Source organism: Lepidochelys kempii, chromosome 5 (assembly GCF_965140265.1).
Source record: "Lepidochelys kempii isolate rLepKem1 chromosome 5, rLepKem1.hap2, whole genome shotgun sequence".
NCBI classification, from domain to species: domain Eukaryota; kingdom Metazoa; phylum Chordata; order Testudines; family Cheloniidae; genus Lepidochelys; species Lepidochelys kempii.
This window is the reverse complement of record NC_133260.1, coordinates 105,749,079-105,770,450: the sequence shown is the minus strand read 5'-3', so window position 1 is coordinate 105,770,450 and position 21,372 is coordinate 105,749,079. Positions and strand designations below refer to the sequence as shown.

Here is a 21,372-nt window from a genome sequence, read left to right as displayed (position 1 = left end):
TTTTTAATATAGAAATGGCAGTTGTACAGGTCAGAGTTGATATGCCCTAGAAGACCTATATGTAGAAAAATGCAAATTGTGTCTGCCTCTAGGCAGTTCTCCTAGTCCTTCACTTTTAAGAGCACCAGATATAAATAAAGATGCTTCTTAACAATTAAAAAAAATGGAATACACTTCCATTCAACCTTCCAAATCAAGGTTAAAAAACATTAATGGATTTGGTATTAAATTTCGATAAATTTTGTCTATGTAATGAATTAACAGTTCAACCGCCCAAATTTGCAGATTAAAATCAAGTAACTAAATGTCTTGCTGCCCATTTTATATACTCAGTTTCCATTTGCTCTTGCAGATAAAGGTTTTGCATGTTAAAAAAAAATTAAAAAAAAATCCCATGCCTTTTGAAGCTGGATTGAGGTCCTCTAGGAAATTTAGCCCAGTGACATTTACTTAACTGAATGTTCATGAAAATGTGTTTTACCCCCTTTTTCAATGAAAGTATCTTTTTTTTTAATGAAACTGCATGTCTAAAAATACTAGAAGTGAGGGCCTGGCAGCCATGGAGCTCTTCTGGAAGCATATATTGGGGTGGTTATAGGGTAGAATGTTCTGTGTCTGCCCACTGAAAGCGTTGCATAGCACTTGTTGTTTTAAATTTTGGATGTCACCTAAATGATGCACTGATGGTCACCAAATACTTTATTAAATAAATAAAAGGTGTAGAACTTGTGGAGTTTGAGACCTTTTACATTAATTCCTAGGACCTCAATTTTGACACCCATGCTTATTGTCCATCAATCCAGGAGTTTAGAATGGCACACATCACCCTGGCCTCTGAACTATGCTGACTAGTACCAACTTGTAAATAGACCCATTGATTTCTTGAAGCAAAATGTTCAAGAGTGTGGGTCCCTGTGCAGTTTTTTATTTCATAAAGTTGAAAGAGATTTCATTGGGGCTACTCACTGAGGGAGATACTACTAGTGGATGACATTCTGGCAAAATGTCCATGGACTTCACTTGCACCAGCTTTTCTCCCAGTATGACTAAGGATGGCAGAATCTGACTTTATAATTTTATCTGTGACACCGATCTGTGGTCTGTTTGGTTGAACCTGACAATTTAAGAAGACTGGTTCCTGAACGGTCCTAGACGTCTATTCACATGAACTGTTTCCCGACAAGTTTTACCTTTCTTTAGGTCTGTGGGAGTCTAACTGGGGCTCAATCAATTTTGTGGGGCTTGTAGTACATACAGAGCATTTTAATACCCAGCCAGCTTGACAAGCAGAAGGACAAATGAGTGGCAAAACAAACCATTTAGGACTCAGGTACCAGATTACAAGGTTTTGGATAAATCACCTTGAAGGGGGCACAACTTTCCAGTGGCAGTGCAGTATATGCTCATGCAGGGAGTTCCAGGCTCTGTGGGTTGGCAGGAGCTAGGATTAATTGGGGATAATACAGTCAACACCTAGAGAAAGCACATTCCTTTCAAGTGACTCTTTGTTATCAACAAAGTTGTGGGTCCAGAGTGAACAAAGACTCCCCAGGATTGCCACACCTGTTGCCTTTGTGGCTTAGGGGAGTGACATTGAAGAATGAGGGGTAGACTGAAGGAATCCCTTCTTCATCCTTCTCAAAACAATTAAAAAAACTAGTTTCTGTACCCTCACTGAAGGGAGGAGGAGCCATATTGCGGGTTTATCTGGAGTATAAATTCAAGAGTCTTGCATCAAAACTCTGGAATTATTTGATTTTCACAATCTGATCCTGGAAGTCTTCTGTGTATTTAACTTCCACTGAAGTTAACAGAGGTTCCATGCTTCAAGAGCTTGTGGGATTAAGACACAATTTACACAGCACATAAAGGCAACCAGAGGGGAAATTTTGTCTTGCTGAACGAGTTGTGTATCTTCAATATTAAAAAAAAGCAAAAGAAATTGCCCACTGTCATCCACAATAGAGGTAACCACAGTCCATAGCTAAAATTGATAGGATTCCCTCCTACCTTATCACTCTTCTCTTTCCCATCATATCATGTCCTAATCAATGTTACCACTCACTGCTCTGCCTATAATACCTGGACAGAGAAGAAGTGACTTTAAACTGTTTTAAGAGGGAGCAGAGCAGGTTCATACAGGTTTTAGCACCACCACAGCAAAACTTAATCAGGAAAATGGCCCAAGAGTGTGATGTCAAATAAAATGCAGGACACTTGAGAGAAGTGTAGCTGTAATAATTCTTACAGCTACCTCTCCTCTCTTTCTTGAAATTTAACTTTTTGCCACCTTCATCCTCACTTCTTCTCAAAAAAAAAAATTGAATGAAAATGCAAATCAATAGGTATCCTGGAAGCTAATACAGTTCTCCTTGGCTGGCCTCAGAGAATGGAACTCACAGACACTAGGAGCCCATTCTGACAGGAGACCCATAAGAGCTAGAAAGCACAAAGATGCCACATTTCTGAGACAAAAAGGACCTACAGGGCTTTTTCTGTCTCTTCTTCCCATTGCATTTATGGAGAGCACCAAAATTCCATTGAAAGTCAATGGCAGTTAGGTACCTAACTCCCTTAGGCATTTTTTTGAAAACCCTATGCCTAATTTGATCAGAAGCACCTAAATTGAATATGGGCTCTGTGACCATGGAAAGGATTGGGGCCATGGGTGTTCTGTGACTCACCCTATTACAAAGCTGAAATATTGAGACCTGAGCTCTTACTTCCTAGAAAGTGAAAGTAACAGTGTATTGTTATCAGCAACCTTGGAAGTGCCTAATGAATAAAAACTCTTCATAAATAAAACAGTACAGAGCTGTGTATATTAAAACATGATGAGAGCAAATATAGCATCTTCATATGTTATTCAAAATTACATAACGAAAATTTAAACAAATATATTTAATAAAACTGGTAGGTAGCTAGCTTTTAAGACAGAGACAAAGTGAATTTCCTGAAGTTTCCCATTTATAGCCTGTAACAGTTAATTATTCTAGTCCCTTGAATGATGAACTAGAGGATCAGGCTACTGCTGAAGGCAATTACTCCAACCCAATGTTTTCCTGTTTAAATTTCCTTTAACAATGTAAATTGTAGCTGTCTTAACCACCATGATATACACAATTGTTTTATCTTATGCTTTGGGTAGTGAATACTCTTAAAAAGAAGCAGGATCAAATGATCAAATAGGTCAGACAAGTATATTTGTGTAGTTAACACTTAGGATCTTATGGGTGTTTGTGTTTATTTTATCCTTGCAGGAAGAGGGCTGAATCCGACTCTAGAAAAAGCAGCATACCCAACAGCAAGGAAATTCCTTCTCATCATCCCACAGATCCAGTGGAGCTGCGACGCCTTAACTTTCAAACTCCAGGTAAGACACAGAACGCCCCCATTTACAGCGCTGTGACCGTTCAAGGTTTTCAACAATATTTCTTTAAACAGCATTGCTACTAGAGAACTGCGTTGTTAAATGTTGAATTCTTTAGTTTTTACCAAGTTCTTTATATTGATTGATGATGAGATTTTGCAGTGTATGTCTTACTAATAGTTTTGTGAATAATTTCTTCTAACTTCTGCAGTTTAAGAAAAATACCCTATTGAACATAAATAAGTCATTCCACTAATGGAAACTCTATCAACTTAAGCTCATTTTTTCCTAGAAATGATTTACATACTCTTGTTACAAGTAACAGTGAAGAATACTAAAAAAGATAGGGGGCTGGGAAATTATTTTCCCCCAATTTATTAATTGTGTGCATTTGACAATACTTTGTGTACGAATATTCCCTCTTTCCACTGCAGAGTCAGGTAGTCAGTTTCCCTTGTTTTTGTATGTGTCTTTCACATGGCAACAGAAAAGAGGAAAACAATTTTTAACATAGGAAAATGTAACTGTAAGAGAACAAAAATTGGCTGCAAGTCTCTGGAGCAGGTGTTTTCCCTGAAACTACTTTTAGCTATTTTTTTTTAATTGACTAGATTTCCAGTTGACAGTGTCCCTTTCAGGACACTGGTTTACTAAAACTGGTTTACTAAAACGGTGAGAACCCTTTAATGGTGAAGGGTATTGCTTATAGGAATCATGCATACGTCTCATATTCACTGTGCACAACACTGCAGTCTTTTAAGTGTCCGGGCCATGAACCTTGCGGATGTGCAAAATAAAAAGGCACGGTTCGCTGGAAAAATACTCTTGTCTTCTAAAACAGGAGCAGTGTGTGAGGTCGAAAAGGTATATTAATATATAACTATTCCTGAGATATAGGAATGGCATGTTGCAGAATATTTTTAAACCTGCTTTACATATACTTTCCTCTTTTTAGTATGTTTAATCTTGTTTTCTTAATGGGAGTAACTTTGACAGCCAAGGACAGGATAAGAAGAAAATAATGTGAGTGGCATTGGAATTTTTATCACCCTTATATGAATGGGTTGATATTTTGTCTTTGGAATTTTCTTAATTTGATGGTGATACGATTTCGTAGACTTTTTTTTAATCACAGTATGATTTAAATGAAGCCCCAAGCTTAATTCTGATTGATTTACCCATAATAGTGTACAAAAATCAGTGCTAGCACTATAAATTCTGTAGTGTGAGACATGAACACAAAATCATGCCTTCAGCAGCTACTAGTGAACTCCCTGACTAAGATCCTACGTTTATTAAGCTTCCTGCTACAACACATCTTAGTCCTCTCTGGTAACTGTGGAAGGGGAGGAACTATATAGCCACTTTTTTAATGTACTTTTATGCATTTAAATGCATAAAATTAGGAAATCAAATAGAGATTCTCAGAGATTTACTAAACCACACAATACGCGCACACAATTTATCTCAAAAGAGTTAACTGAAGTCTTAGTTCTGACCTATGACTTATTAACACTTTGTGATTTATCCATCATCTTTACTACATTCAAAAAACAGTTAATGCAAAGGCCAGATTTTGTATACAAATGAACAAAAGTCAAAAAAAGAAAAAGTTGTGGTTCTTACAGATTAAGTCCAATCATATATGTTCTAAAACAGATTGCCAAATTCATAGCTCCCATAGGCATAACGGGCAGTGTGGATGATTTAATATTACTTCATACAGTTTTTTTTTTTTTACTTTTGTGTATTTAAATTTGCAGCCGTATCCTTGCATTTATGTTCATTTTTTGTCATATTTTAAAATAAAGTAGGGAAGAGGCTGCTCGTGCTTAATAATATTAGAATTTAATGCTGTACATTAGCTCTTGTAGACACTATAGTTTTACTTCATTGCTCTGGAAAGAACTGGAGGTGTGTGAATTTGGACCTTTCTTTGCAACAGCTGTTGGTGTGAGATAGTTTTCAGTGAACTTGGCTGTGAAGCCGCAATTCATTGATATTATTATTGGCAACAAACCCTTTTTGTACAACGAAAGTCTGATTTTCAGGCACTTGTGGCTTGCAAATGAAATTATTATTATTTCTATTGTGGTAGCACCATGGACCCGCAATCCAGGATCAGGAGCCCATTGTGTTAAGCACCATACAAACAAGTAGCAAAAGAGACAGTTTCTGCGCTTGGCAGTTTGTCTTGTCCAGGATTTAAAAGCATGTTAGAAGGTGTCACTAACATATTCTAAGGGTGAGATCCTGGCCCTGCTGAAGTCAGTGGCACTATTCCCATGTGGATGCATAAGCTCTTGTTTAATTCCCATTGGCTTTAATGGAGCTATGATTTCACCATAAGGATATGTGTGCACAGCAAGTGAAGGAGCAATTATAGCATAGGTAGGCATACCTGTGCTAGCTTTAATCTAGCTAGCATCGATAATAATAGGAGTGTAGGCATTGTGGCATGGGCTAGCAACCTATTAACAACACACTTTTAAATTCTAATCCAACACAAAGCCAGCAAGAAAAAATAAAAAGAGGCCCTTTGTTCATGGGAACCACATTTTTTTCCCTTCCACATTTTTACCTTAAGAAAAAGGGCAGTAGTGTGTGGGGTGGAGGATTGTGTTGTGTGTATTTTATTGATGCATTTACAATCGCCCTCATACAAATGTCTTGTCTACACTATACAATTTTATCCTGTCTGAACACAGTTACCAACAATTCTATTAAATGACACAGTGTTGAACATGTTTTAGCAGTCAGTATGCACCAGGACAATAAGACTCCAGGAGGGTAGAGGCTGCGAAGAGGGGTTTTATTTATTTAGATTGTTGGAGCACCCACTTTGTGTTGGGTGCTTTCCAGACATAGATGAATACAAAATCTCTGCCACTGAAAGAGTACCATCAAAAATAGTAATTTTGTTTCCCAATGAACTGATACTGTGGGGCAATGCAGGAGACAATTTGAACTTAAATTGAAATGTTTAGATCACTAATCTCTTCTTTAATATGGCTATTAATGGGGGCAGAGAGCTAAAATAAATTAGACAACGTGAGGCAGAGCATCATTAAAAACCCCCAGTGTTTAAGGGGCAGACACATGCCTGTCAAAATAGAAATTTAGTAGATATGCTTCCACTGGAAGATGATAATGGAGTGTGTATCGGAATCCCCTGTATTCATAATAATAACAAACCTTGATAAAGGGTAATGGGTGACAGATGCTTTGACTGTTTGAAAGACTCAAAAACAACCACTTGTCAGATGCCCAAGACACAAGTTTGCCAAAAAAAATGTATTTTTAATCTTAAACCACAAATTTATTTTGTCTAAGGGAGGGTCAAGTGGGATGTGAATGTAAAGGTTTCACCCTATTGGATTAAAATGCATTTGAATTGCATACCATATGAGTAAAAGCCCCTTTAATGTATCTGGTTTAAAATATCCATTTGAAAGAAACTATGTGGATTGTGGATAGTATTTTATCTTCTAGTTCAACATCAAGGCTTTCTTATTTTATTAATGATCAAGTTGAACTGGTGATGAAAATACTAAAACAATATGAAGACACCATATGAATCTAAATTCAGAATTGCCAGAACAATAAAGCTTTTACTTTCCTATCACTTTCCTTCATGTTTTACCAATAAAGAATAGTGGTGTTAGGATAATTCTTATTTTATTCTGAACAGAGGATCAGATTCATCTCTGGCTTCACTCCATTGCAACAAGCAGTTACACCATGGATAAATTTGGCACTGTGTCTTAACAAAAGGGAATAGCCCACAGTTCTACATCTGAGAAGAAGATCCTGTCTCCATATGTGCTTTCCATACAAATGTACATTTGTTAGATAGGCCCATATGCCAGCAAGTGGGTCACATCTGTGCCAAGTTTTCTTTGAGTCAATATGAAAATGCCCAATCTCCCAACAGCATAAGGGATTTCAGTTTATAAGTCTATCATTTTCTAAAGGTGGAGGGGCAGGGGTGAAGGAGAGCCATAGTCTTGCTATACAGCAAGTTTACTAGAAAATATGGCATTAAAATCATTAACCTTGAAAGAAAATGTTATAGGTCACTAAGCCACATGGACAAACACTGGTGGGGGGTGAGGGTAGGAACAATAATTACCTCTTCACAAAAGATTTCATCGAATGAAATCTACAGGAAGGAGAAGCTCTGACATACGCAGAGTAAAGTGACTGATTTGAAATTGTTTGAAATGTTCTGAGACCCAAGACTCAGAAAAAGACTCCAATCTGCTTGTCAGCTGAGGAACAGGATTGATTTATTCCTGACAAGTCACTTTTTGTTTTTCATTTAAGTACAAAATGTGTCACACTCATAAATAATTTGTGTAATTGGACACCAATTAAACAATTATCTCATTATAGCACATAAGTTAAATAAAAAGATGCTTGAAATTCAAGGAAAATAAATAAAATTATAACAGCTTTGAATTCAAAGATTTACTCATATTTATGAAAGTAATTCTTCACCATATACTTGTGGGGAGAGTTATTTAAGGAAGCTGCACTAGTCTGTTTCCAAGATGAAGCAAAACAAAATAAAATAGGTCAGCTGGAAAATAGCAAATTAAACACAAGGGGAAAAGTTGATGTTTGGATTTATACATCTGACTTGCAAGTTAGCAGGGCTATCTTCTCATTGTATACATGCAATTCCTATTCATATTCATGAGAGTTATGTCAACACTAAAGGGAGAATACAGGCTTATCTACTTAGGGACACTGACCAGAATAGCTTGCATTTGGACACCCTTTTCCAAAATGAAAGTCGCTTTAATTCCAGAATCATTGCTCCGCTTTGGGAGTACACTAATTATTCTGGAATAGAGTTTATTTTATTCCAGAATAGAGTGTCCACACAAGGAGCTATTGTGGAACAGCTACTGGAATACTTTGAAATAGCTATTCTGGTTAATTTCTCCACGTAGACAAACGCTGAACCTACTCCGTGAAGTTTATTTTCATTGTAGTGACTGTTAATAAAGAATACAAGTAATTCCAGTATCCGCTATACTAAGCATACCCTCCTGGAGTTCTGATGGAAGCCAAATTCCCATTGATCCCAGACCAGTATTGTTGGGCCTTTAATCTGTTGCACATGCTGTACACAAGTTTTGCATTTGTGTTTTTAAAAGTTTTTGACAGGAGAAAGTGCCATTTTTGTTGGTTCTTCGGTTGACAGAAAAGTCTCCTTATGAATTTTTTTGTTTTTCTATAGTATTATATCAAATACATATTGCAATAAATGTGTCTTTAATTATCACAGATTATTAGTTTGATGTGGGCCTATAATATAATTAATTTAATAAAGGTTTTTGTGTAAAGATTATATGTCAGATTTCCAATATGTCTGTTTTTTAAAAGCAACTATTGTGTGTTGTAACAGCTCAGTGTTCTATGTAATCTCTAATTTATTGTTTATTTATGAGGGGCTTGTAAACATGGAGCTGCATTCACATCTTGAGCAAGTTTCAAACCAAATGTGTGTTCCCTAATGATATTAAAGCCACAAAAACACCTTGATATTCTGTCTCATAAATACACAAAAGCAAGAAAATAACAAATGAAAGGCTCCTTTTGTATTTCTTACTCATTTATAGTAAAATTCACCACAATGCAGAGACCTACATAAGGCCAGGTGCCCGGTTACATTCCACATTAAGGGTGAAATGCTAGCCCCATTGCAGTCAAGGTCAAAATCTCCACTGACTTCAGTGGGATCAGGATTTAAGTGTGGATTAAGTGATTGATGCAGAGGTCCTTTCACCTGCGCTCTGCACTGTGGTGAATTTTGCCCTTACTCTCCCTATTGTGCCTAAGTATTGTAGCCCATATAGTATATCATGTTCTTCTGAATTAGTGGTACATTTACAGGAAGACAAGCAGAAGATATTTCCACATATTATTGGAACCACAAGCTCTTGTTTAATTCTTTTTGGGGGGACACTATTGTGCAGTATAAAATCAGTCACTTTTTGTAATCTTCCGCAGTACATAGGCACAAGGGCTGGTTATGGATGGAAATTCAGGTGTAACTTTGCATGATATTGTCTTCATTGATTTGGGTCAGGTCTTTAATGTTATTTTAACATTTTTGTGTGCTTTAATTTCTTATCTTTTTTTTTCATTTGAATAAAAAAGCAAAGCAAAGCATGTCATTGGCATGTTGTTCTTTTTGACCTACGAAGCATGTCAGAGGGCCTGTTCAGATGTAGTTGCATTTTGTCTATTAGTTTTAATATATGTTCATAGCATATGTGGAATGATATGAATGTGTATCAGCAAAAGTATGCATTCTGTATTGTAGAGCCATAAAAATAAGTCTGATCAGCTACATTTTGTGTAGTGGTCTGAGAGTCAAGTTCTGCCCTAGGTGCACACAAGCCACGTTGACCTCAATAGGAGCCTCCCACATGCACCAGGGTCAGAATATGGCCTTAATATGCACCTGTAGCATATACCATAGTATCTCTTTAAGAATTGTGGATGCATATCAACAAGAGTACGGTATAATAAGAGTATAATACGGATGCATAGAATGAGTACATAGCAAAAGCCCTTCAAAAATGAAAAAGTAATTATTTGCCACCTCAGTATTGTGTCTGTTGTGTCTTTAAAAATAATAGCCCTACCAAATGCTGTTACTTTTCTTTATAAGCTGACTGTAAAATAATAGTTAAAGAATTTTAACTATTGTTCAATTATAGGATCATAAAATGAGTCCTGGCAGAAGGGGTTTATGCTCAAGTAAGAGCCAGCCAATTAATTTTAAAAATTATCTGTAAGTTTCCTGCTTAGAAAAGTTTTATGCCAAGTTTCACTCTGCACCAAATGTTTACTACAAAATCACCCCTTAGAAATGTATGGTGAGAAATGTAAATGGCAGTAGGTGCTCAACTTTAAAAGTGTTAATGGGTACCTCTCTAATGATGGTTATAAATAAGACCAGTTAAAAAAGGACTAACTATGATTTGATTAATCAAATAGCCTAATAATGTATCCACAATTTCTGACTCTTTAAAATGACTAAATACCCTTCCCACTGAGCTAAGTATTGAGATCCAAGTTCATGGTGCTGTTGAAAAGGGCAGGTTCACTAATTAACAAAGACAACCCACCTTCTTGTTTACAGTAGAGAGATTGGACCTCTGGATATTTTCTTCTGAGTATGGTTTCCAGACAATGGTTTTGTGCATGTCAGAATTGTACATGTGCGTGCGTGTGTATGATTGATTGTTTATGATGGCCTTCTACTACTGTTACTAATTTGTTTCCCGTTTCCAATTGGCTTTACTTTTTACAGCTTTGAGCAGTAATTCAGTCCCCTACGCTTCCCTGATTGGCTCTGTGTCCTCCCTCTCTAGCCAAACTACCACTCAGTCCTTATATGATAATAACTCTCTCCCACGATTCGCTCGAAAAGGTCTAAACATCTTTGTCTCTATTATTTTCTTTGTTCAAGCACTGTTTTAGATGTACATCAGTCCACCTCCATTTCTGGATAAGTCTAGAATTTTCTTGTGCCTTTTCACTCCCATACTTTTCATTGGGGTGCTTGATCTGGATCAAATCAGTTTAATTAGAAAAATGTCACCCACCCTTTCAAAAATGAATGTAACATAGCCCTTAATTTGACAACTGAGAAAATGGGAGACTCCAGAACTGATATAGATAAATAGAGTTTGGGCTACTAATTTTGTACCTGTAACTTCCAAGAAATATCCCCAATATTCCTGGATACTCCCGTTTAATAACATGTTCAGTTGACTGGCAGCATGTCATACTATCTATAAAAAAACCTTATAGTGGCAGAATTATTGTGCAGGTAACATTTGACTAAATGAATGCAGCATTTCTGTGTAATGTACAAGGCTCAAATGATTAGGATCAGTGCTGCTGGTCCTTCCTATGTACTGAAGTTTATTAATTGGTGACTGAAATACCGCACAATCATTTAATGACGTGACCATATCATAATCCCATGGTCATTGAGCGGTGCGGTAGCAAATGCAAGTTAGGTATCCCACAGAACACTCCTGAGATTCATGGTGACAAAACAAACTGAATTGTACAACATGGCTTCCACTTTGAGCCCCCTGTAGTCATCATTGTTTTCTTTTGTAATTTCAACAGATCCTGGGGTTCACTAGTTTAAATTTTCTAGCCAGCTGTGGTTTCTCCCTGCAAGTGGTTATATACAGTATTTTGTTCTAGGCCTGGTAAAAGTAAACCTGAAGAAATAAATGCAAACCATTTGGGGACAGGTCATCAAAACTAATTGGCTGGAAAAAAATGGCCACAAGGAGTAGGCTGGCAAATCTTCAGCTGGCAGGCTGTGCTAGTTGGCCCCACATCTCTTTCTGCCTTTTTTTTCTCCCCTTTCCTCCTTTCTTCTCCTCCCTATCCCCATCTTTTTTCCTATCTCTCTTTCACTTTCTCTTTCGTTCTGTATCTTCATCAATAGACAAAGATGTTTACACCTGAAGTAGATTGTAGGTACTTTTGGGGGTTGATAATGGGGTTTGGGGGTACGATCATTTTAAGGTACTAGTGCAGCCAGATACGTGTTTCCAGCTGAATTGTACAACCCCTGTCTCTACAATCTGCTACTAGTGAAAACATTTTTGAAGCTCTAGTTGTCTGATGTCCAATCTTGTCTTTAGTGACTGTTGTCTATAAGCAGTGATGCATGTTACTCTAGTCATCCATAGTTGCATGTGAATGTCAGTCATCTCTAACCTTCATAAAATATTAAAGCTATCTTAAAGTATTCCTGATCTGATTTAGTCAGAATGTATAGTCCGTCCTTCAGTCCTTGAAACATTGTTATTAGTCCTTTCTAACTATCAAGCTATCCATTTCATTTTTATTTTTATTTTATTCATTAATTTGGGATTTTTTATTTTATTTTATTTTATTTTATTTTATACCATTTCCTTTGCAGGTTCAGGTGTCTCCGGTTACCCTGGTAACCTTCATTCTCCAAGTTAGTTTTCCTTGATTATGCATAAGTCACTTTGTTTTCTGTCAAAATACTATTCTTTCCCCTTTAGGCCTCTTTCAGTGTCTATTTTCTCAGCTCACCTTTCATCATCTAATTCAACACAGTTTCCATTTCATACAGTGCAGGAGAAGGAGTTTGAAATGACATTAAGAGTCATTACTCAAAGCAGAAGTCAACATCAGGTCTAACTGTCTCATTTTTCCTTGCCTAGCTAACCTCATTGACTCATGGCAAAATAACACTTTCTTTTACACTAGGAATGTTAGCTTTGGGAATATGCTTGGTGACTTTTTTTTATTTGGCTTCAGAGCTCATCTCTCCAGAGCATGTCCTGCTTTGAGTAACCAAACTATCTGCCTGCTTCTTTCACATACAACATCTTTACTACTTGCATATTTCTAGCCATTCTAACTACTGTATTCTCTAAATTTTAGAATGATGCAGTCTCTTTGATTTATTTTAAATTCTATTTTCCTTCTCTCTCTTTCAACAGGTATGGCTAGCCATCCTCCAATACCTATCTTGGAACTTGCAGATCACATTGAAAGATTGAAAGCAAATGACAATTTGAAGTTCTCACAAGAATATGAGGTAATATTCTCATTCTTACTATTCTTAATATTATCCCTGGTTTCCTCTTTTCTGGCCTCATTAGTGATAATTATACCCCTGGATGATTTCAGTTTTACATACCATTAGAGCCATAATGGGGCAGGCGCCTTTGTTAAAATGACTGATGTAGTGAGGTGGCTACTTTGCTCATAGGAGATACCTTTTCATAAGAATGTTTGTCATACATACTTTAATAGTACATGCACCAAGTAGTGTACAAATGATACAATGCTTGGGCTATTTTGAATACACAAACTCCCGTTGACTGTAGGTAAGAGCTCCTGAGTTCCTTTCCAAATTCTTATGGATAAGGATCCTTCATGGCACACATCGGCAAGACAGATCCAATACCAGCTCCAAAGGAGGAGTTATGGTCCATTGTGTCAATGTTGCATGGATTAAATATTCTGTAATTGCGTGAAGTCATGACTGAGCATATAGCAACTCCAAGCCATTATCTTCTGACCTGTCAATAATCCATAAATTATGGGCTGTAATAGTATGATGGAATGCAGCAGGAACTGAGAAACCAATTATGGGCCATCATGTCAATAATCCATGGAGACATGAATAGACGCTGCAGACAGTAATGACCTTTCTCATCAATAATTTGTGGATGAAGGGACTTCGATAACATCCGTTAAATGCAATAAACTATAACTGCTCCTTCAAAGCTATTATGGTCTATTGTGTCCATCAGATCAGGAGTGCTCCTTTAGTGTGGTTATGGACTGTCTTATCAGTGATCCATGAATTAAGGACTCTCTGAATAGTCTTTGTAGTGCTCCCTTTACAGTCTGTCACGTCAATAGTCAATGGTTTAAAACTCCTTTAGAATGCCATGACATGGTAGACCATAATGATAATGAAGAAACCATTACTACCCAGCTAGTTAGCTGTCATACACCTAGGATACTTGGGTGCTATATAAATAACTATTCTTATCAAATCTCAGATATCTCATAATTGATATAATTTGTAATGCACCTATTTCTTTAGTGTCCAGGCACCACAGATTAAGCATTGACGCTCTCGAGAGTAACATAGCACTGAGGCAGACCTTTACAAGCTTGTACAAGCTAACATTTCATTTTCTGTGGAGTGAATTGCTTGTTTATGAGAGGACAGGCTGAAAGCACCATTTATTAATTTTATTTTATAAAGAGCTTTTGTGTATAACCTTTTGCATAATTATTTTTTCCTTGTTAACATCACTTTAAAGCTAACTGCAAAGGTTGAAACATATAAATACCCAATGTATTTAAATAACTTGGGCAGGAAAGGTTTAAACAGTTACTGAACATTTACTATTACAGTACAGAACTTGCTTTTCATCTGATGATACACTGTTAAAAACTACCTAAAGACTACTCTGAAAAATAATCTTGTTACCGTCAAGAGAAAATACAGCCTCTCTGATTCACAAAAATAAGTTTGTTTGAACAGTATCTCAGGGTTGCTATTTAATGCCACAGTCACCAAAATCAGGAGTAATTTTTTATTGTACTGTATGAAACTATAATGTTCTTGATTTTGGAGACTGTAGTATAAAAAGAGTGAAAGCAGATATTTTATCTGTCATTTAGTATCCTAAACTTGGCAATCATTTTCTTCCTCATTCAGAAACACCTGCTAAAAACTCACGATAAAATGTCTTTGTATAGAGTAAATTCTGAAATATGTGTCTCATTGTGACTTTCTATTTCAATTCAGCTGAGTACAGAGTCTCACAATGTAAGTCTTGAAATCAAGCAGTGAAGTGTACTAGATATAAGAAAATATTTTGAATCTCTAGAAAATTGAGCTGTTTGAAACTACCACTATTCCCTGTACAAATACTCAGCACTTTTAGCTGCGAACCCACTGTAACTTCACTGTGAATAAAATAATTCAACCCCCAAGTAAAAAATACCATCAGGCTGTTCTAACTTGGCACAGGAAGACCATCCCTGTACAAAGGCTATAGGGGGATCAAGGAGATGCAGAGGTGAGCTTTAACCTGTGTGTGGATCGTCTGCACTCCAACATCTGGGCACTGGATTTTGTGCGTTGCCTTGGTGAAGACAGTCATGCCATCTTGTAAGAGTTTGTTTCAGTTCTATTCAGACAATGGGCCAGATCCTGAAGCAAGTGAAAGTTCTAGCTGAGTAAGGAATTTGGATTTTGGCTTAACATAATTCCAGGTTTTTAATCAGAAAGTTAGTGTTCAACATAAAAAGTCAACATTTGCTAACAGATTCCACAATTATTTCCTATTCTAAGTATAAGAAAATGTTATAGCTTCTCAGAAACAACTGTGTTGGCAACGCTGGTTTTTTATAACTAACGCTATAGCAATACACATTTTTTGGTACAATGTGTATTAAAGTACACAGTCCAGGCATTAATTTACCAACATGTCTTTAGTATTTTGCAGAGATGATACATTGAAGTATAAGATTGAATGTAATTTAACAGCCTTGCTGTTTCATATTTGTATGTTCTTTAAGTCAGTAAAAGTACCTAGAATGCATGTTACCTTAGCCAGTTACAGCCAGTGCCCTGGATTATTTTTCATTCTTATATCACTTCTGTCAGATATCAACAGCTGCCTCTCCTACAGCTTCATACTGTTCTGTGTTTCTCACCAGTTCTCTGTTTAACATTCTAGCAAAGAAGAGTAGGCATTGAGCAGTTATAAAATCAGCATTTAAACGTGAGCTGCAGTAGTGAAGTCAGGCTTCCCACTCATTACGCCCCTAATGTGCCTCGACCCTAATCTACAGAGATTGCCTTTTAAGATCTTTCTCTATGTCCACCCAATCCGTGATCTCTCTTTTGTTGAGACAAGGGTATTAATTAGTGCAACTGAATTTTGTAATGTAGACTAGAAAGTGTGGGTAAGACCCCCAGCCAGTTTTACTTGGGGAACTGAACAAATATTAACACTTCAGTCAATATCAATTCAAGCTAGCCTCAAACTGCTGATGCATTAAGTGAAAGGTGCTATATCCTAGTGTCATTCTAATGAGCCATCTGATCTTCTTAGAGAAAGAGCAAAGTAACAAATTATTGCCTAAGTTACCTTTAGTTTTCTTGAGAACAAACAAAACCCCTGATAGTTATTTCCAGTTTTGAAAAACAATGCAAATGTGATTTTACTTTTCCCAAGCAGTTCCATGATCAGTGTAGATTTTTGGCACTGCTCTGCTTTCACTAAGATTCCATGATTTGTTTTTCCTTTTAGTTTGTGAAAATTCTTAAAATTTTATTGAAGAAGTTCTTCTAACCTGAATTAAACCAAGAAGACACAGAGCTTCATATGAGCAGGGATTGATGAACTGATTCAATAAAAAATCACATCTTCCTGATCATCAGCTCCTCACAGGACTTTGAAGTGCAGTGGAACTTCTTTAAGGTTGAGCTTCATTTGGATAAGAATAACGTTTTAGATAAGTTTGCCCACCCAGCCAGCTTCAGCTACATCCCTCTAATTATCTGTGCATTACTTGTACCTCATATCCCATATCCAAAGACACCTGCTCCTGGTAGGATCCTTATTACTTTCTCCTTCTCAGCTACTCTTTCATTTCCTTTTCCATCCCTTTTTTGTGAGTTCTTCTCCCTACTTCCTTTTCAGCTTCTGCTAAGTCCAGAGATCCGCCTCCTACTTTGTTCCAGCTGTCTCTTGGCCCTCTTTAATCCACAGTACTTCTCTGCTATCAGACACAAGGAAAGTATTAGAGTCAAAGATGTAAATGATTTAGATAATGGCATAGAAAGTACATTTATAAAGTTTGCAGACAATAGCAAACTGGGAGGAGTTGCTTTGGAAGATAGTAGATCACAAGTGGAGTCATAGTAGATCACAAGTTAAATATGAGTGAATAGTGTAACACTGTTGCAAAAAAAGCAAACATCATTCTCAGATGTATTAGCAGGGCTGTTTTAATCAAGACACGAGAAGTAATTCTTTCACTCTGCTCCGCCCTGAGTAGGCCTCAACCGGAGTATTGTGTCCAGTTCTGGGTGCTAGATTTCAGGAAAGTTGTGGACAAATTGGAGAAAGTCCAGAGAAGAGCAACAAAAATGATTAAATGACCTGTGAAGGAAGATAGAAAAATTTGGGTTTCTTTAGTCTGGAGAGGAGAAGACTGAGGGGGGGACATGATAACAGTTTTCAGATACATAAAAGGTTTTTGGAAGGAGGAGGGAGAAAAATTGTTCTCTTTAACCTCTATGGCTAGGACAAGAAGCAATGGTCTTAAATTGCAGCAGGAGCAGTTTAGGTTGGACATTAGGAAAAACTTCCTGTCAGGGTGATTAAGCACTGGAGTAAATTGCCTAGGAAGGCTGTGGAATCTCCATCATTGGAAATTTTTAAGAGTAGGTTAGATAAACACCTGTCAGGAATAGTCTACATAATACTTAGTCCTGCCATGAGTGCAGGGGATTGGACTAGATGATCTCTCGAGGTCCCTTCCAGTTCTATGATTCCGTGTTGGAACTCAATCTAGAGGCAGGTGACAGGAGCAGTGGCAGGCCTAAAGAGAACCAGCTTCATGATAAGAGAATCTCTTGATAAGATAAAACATCTGGGAGAGGGACCTATACTGCAGACACTTCTATTTTTTGGCTGGGTAAGGAGGAGTATGTGGAGAAAAAAAACATATCTTAGACAAGGTGTGAAAACCTATGGGCTTTAGCCAGTCTTTGGCAAAGTGTTTTATTAGTCAATATACCATACCTTTTAGATTGTCTTACTTTAATGTGGGATTTCAAGCTTACAGTATCATTTTCAGCTTGATTAATGAACTTCCCCAGTATTCAGAACTCCACATTATTCCATGTTCCTCTGTCAATGCTCCCCTAGTGTATTCATCTGCATTTCCAGCCCCCCATCCCCCGCCCCGCCCTTTTAATTAGTAGAGTTATAGTGTCTTTTAGTGCAGAACTGCAGCTAGTTACATTGGTCTCTAGTCCCTGTCAATGTCTCCTCACCTGCAGCAGGACTTCTGCCTCCTGGTTTGCTTCTCCTTCCTCCTCTGGCAGACAAGAGCTCCGCTACCCTTTTGTCCCCACCAACAGCTAGAAGAAAGCTATTTCCCATTTGTCTTCATGCTGACGTATCCCTGGTAGCAGATGCACTTCCTAATGTGATCCACCCGCCTTCCTGCTGGTTCCTGGCCTGAGGAATCCATTGGGAACACAGGCCAGGAGAGGAGACGGATTGGCTTCTCCCAGCAGTCCCAACTAGTCCCTGCCTCCCAGTGTTCCTCCCTTTGGCCTAGCATAAAGCTTCCCAATGACCCCCCCACCAACCTTGGCACATGGCCAAGTTCCAAGTCAGAAACACGTAGAGTCCTAGTCTCACTTCTGTTTATGCTGTGCATAATACTGCTGACTGCCCACTTTACAGTTCTACCTGTCCCATCTCTCTGAGGGAAATATGAGGTAGACATCTAGGACTCCTAAAGCTACACTTCCTTTCATATAACTTTCCCCTGCCTGTTCCTGTTTTTCAAGGGAGGACAAGTTTCTAAGTGTCATAAGAGTTAATAATCTTCTAATTTAGTTGTCTGGTGTTTTGTTAGTTTGGTTTTAGGGGCTTTTTGGAAGGGTGAGGTTGTGTATTTTGTTTTCCTCACCAGAAAGTTCATTTCTACCTCACACAATTGTAATTTTTTACTGTATTTTACCTGTTAAATTGGTATCATATTTCAGTTGCCCTGTAGCAAAGTGTTATATTTCCACATTACACTTGCACATCATTTATGTCACAGTCTTCTTTTGAATTCCCTAATTTAAAGACAAGACTCAGGACCCTAGTCCTAGGGAGGTGGTAGATACCTAGGGAGGTGGTAGAATCTCCTTCCTTAGAGGTTTTTAAGGTCAGGCTTGACAAAGCCCTGGCTGGGATGATTTAACTGGGAATTGGTCCTGCTTCGAGCAGGGGGTTGGACTAGATGACCTTCTGGGGTCCCTTCCAACCCTGATAGTCTATGATTCTATGACCCAAACTGATTACTACAAACCTTTTGGGGCTTTCACAGTTTCAGTAGGGGTTTTATGCAATGCAGGGCCTCATATGGATTTGACAGCTGCTAAGCAGAAAGCTACATTCATTTAGAAACTCATCTTGGATCATAATTCCTCTTTAACTTAATCTGTAGAATTTAGTAATACAAAGACATCACAAAATGAACCTGAACTGACACATTCATATAGTCATATATATTCATATATTACCTTATATACAATACACTGAACATAATATTTTTATGCTACCACACTACACTGGTTTTTACTTGCTGCTTGAATAGTTTTAATCTGAGACCTTTAGTCTGTACTTTAACCAGGTGTCTGGCAATTATACCCTCAGTGGATTAAGAAAGTGGATCTAGGTAGAAAATATTGTCCGGTTCAGATTTTTGTTTTGGTGCGAGAACCTGCCATGTAACGTATACTAATAGCAATAGTGCCCTAGCCCTGCCTCTCTGAGTGTGTTGGTCTCAGTGATCAGAGGAATTGTATATCATTTTAATGTTTCTTTTCATCAGGCTTTGTGGTGCAGATTACAATTAGCCCTTTGCTTTACCACTGAGGGTTGGAGACGATGAAGTCACATACTGGCTCGGTGCCAGACTGCCATAATATCAGTTTATCAGTGTCAGTGGATCAGATTTGTGCTGAAAGGATCATTTATTTATTTTAAAAAAAATATCTTTAACTTTTACTTTAAGTGACAGAAAGCTAACCACTGTACTTCTACAGTAAATATATTGCAAACAAACATATAAATCTGGTACTGATATGAGATTATTACAATAAGTCAGCAGCTAAATAAATCCCTAGCAATGAAACATCGACATTTAATCACCTTAAAAATACAGATAGCATAGACCAATATGCAAGAATCCATTTCCTCTTGGCAAAAATTCCTATTTTTGTTTTATCTTTACACTATTTTTATTATTTACTATAATACTGCAAATAGCATATATTGGTTTTCTATAATCTTGCATTGAAGGATGTTCTCCAGCTATTGAGAAACAATTAGTGTACTCAGTGAACAGTGAACAGTTGTCTGCCTTTTTTATTAAAAGCACATATTCTATGACATTCATAAAGGTTGCTTGGTGTCTATTTCTACCTATAGCACTATCTGAGCCATTAGGAGAGGTAGGATTAAGATAGGCTTGGAAAAAAACAGGAATTTGAAGTGGCAATTATTAGTATGTTATCTGTTTCCTTCTGTGTTACCAGTGCCTCTTGTATTAGAAGCACTTGGTTGTGCATATCTGATTAAAAAACATTAATGGTACAAGAAAGCTGTTCTCATTTTAGGATACTAGTGTTTGGACTGGCACCTATTACCATTTTGACAGGGAACTCCACTTTCATACAGCCATGTGGGCTGTTTAAGTAGCCAAATTACTTCTGCAAATATTATTTATGTTTTCATAGAATCATAGGACTGGAAATGGACCTTGAGAGGTCATCTAGTCTAGTCCCCTGCACTCGTGTCAGGACTAAGTATTATCTAGACGATTCCTGACAGGTCTTTGTCTAACCTACTCTTAAAAACCTTCAGTGATGGCAAATTAAATCTCCCTCGACAATTTATTCCAGTGCTTAACCAGCCTGACAGTTAGCAAGTTTTTCCTAATGTCCAATCTAAATCTCTTTTGCTGCGATTTAAGCCCATTGCTTCTTGTCCTATCTTCAGAGTTTAAGAAGAACAATTCTTCTCCCTCTGCTTGTAACACCCTTTTATGTACTTGAAAACTGTTATCATGTCCCGTCTCAGTCTCCTGTTTTCCAGACTAAGCAAACCCAATTTTTTCAATCTTCCCTTATAGGTCGTGTTTTCTAAACCTTTAATCACATTTGTTGCGCTTCTCTTGACTTTCTCCAATTTGTCCATATCTTCCCTAAAATGTGGTGCCCAGAACTGGACGAAATACTGCAGTTAAGGCCTAATCAGCATAGAGTAGAGTGGAAGAATTACTTGTCATGTCTTGCTTACAACACTCCTGCTAATACATCCCAGAATGATGTTTGCTTTTTTTTTTTTATTTGCACTGTTGTTATACTATTGACTAATATTTAGCTTGTGGTCCACAGTGACTCCCAGATCTCTTTCCTCAGTATTCCTTCTGAGGCAGTCATTTCCCATTTTGTATGTGTGCAACTGATTGTTCCTTCCTAAATGGAGTACTTTGCATTTTTTCCTTTTTGAATTTCATTCTATTTACTTCAGACCATTTCTCCAGTTTGTCCAGATCATTTTGAATTTTAATCCTATCCTCCAAAGCACTTGCAACCCCTCCCAGCTTAGTAGCATCCTCAAACTTGATAAGTGTACTCTCTATGC

At 37.4% G+C, this 21,372-nt stretch overlaps 1 protein-coding gene across 44 annotated transcripts in view; it reads left to right on the top strand.

Annotated features, from left to right (window-relative positions):
* PTPRD (protein tyrosine phosphatase receptor type D) overlaps nucleotides 1-21,372 on the top strand; it is a 1,705,510-nt gene that overhangs the window by 1,593,601 nt on the left and 90,537 nt on the right. For 28 of the 44 annotated variants that reach the window (XR_012159111.1, XM_073345355.1, XM_073345353.1 and 25 more), the window contains 3 exons: nucleotides 3,261-3,373; nucleotides 10,704-10,823; nucleotides 12,898-12,995. Coding sequence is in view for 43 of the 44 variants with exons in the window: in XM_073345355.1 (XP_073201456.1) it covers nucleotides 3,261-3,373; nucleotides 10,704-10,823; nucleotides 12,898-12,995 (331 nt within the window). In the remaining variant the exon portion in view is untranslated. The remainder of the gene's footprint in view (nucleotides 1-3,260; nucleotides 3,374-10,703; nucleotides 10,824-12,897; nucleotides 12,996-21,372) is intronic. The other 16 variants (XM_073345366.1, XM_073345362.1, XM_073345364.1 and 13 more) reach the window with 1 other exon arrangement.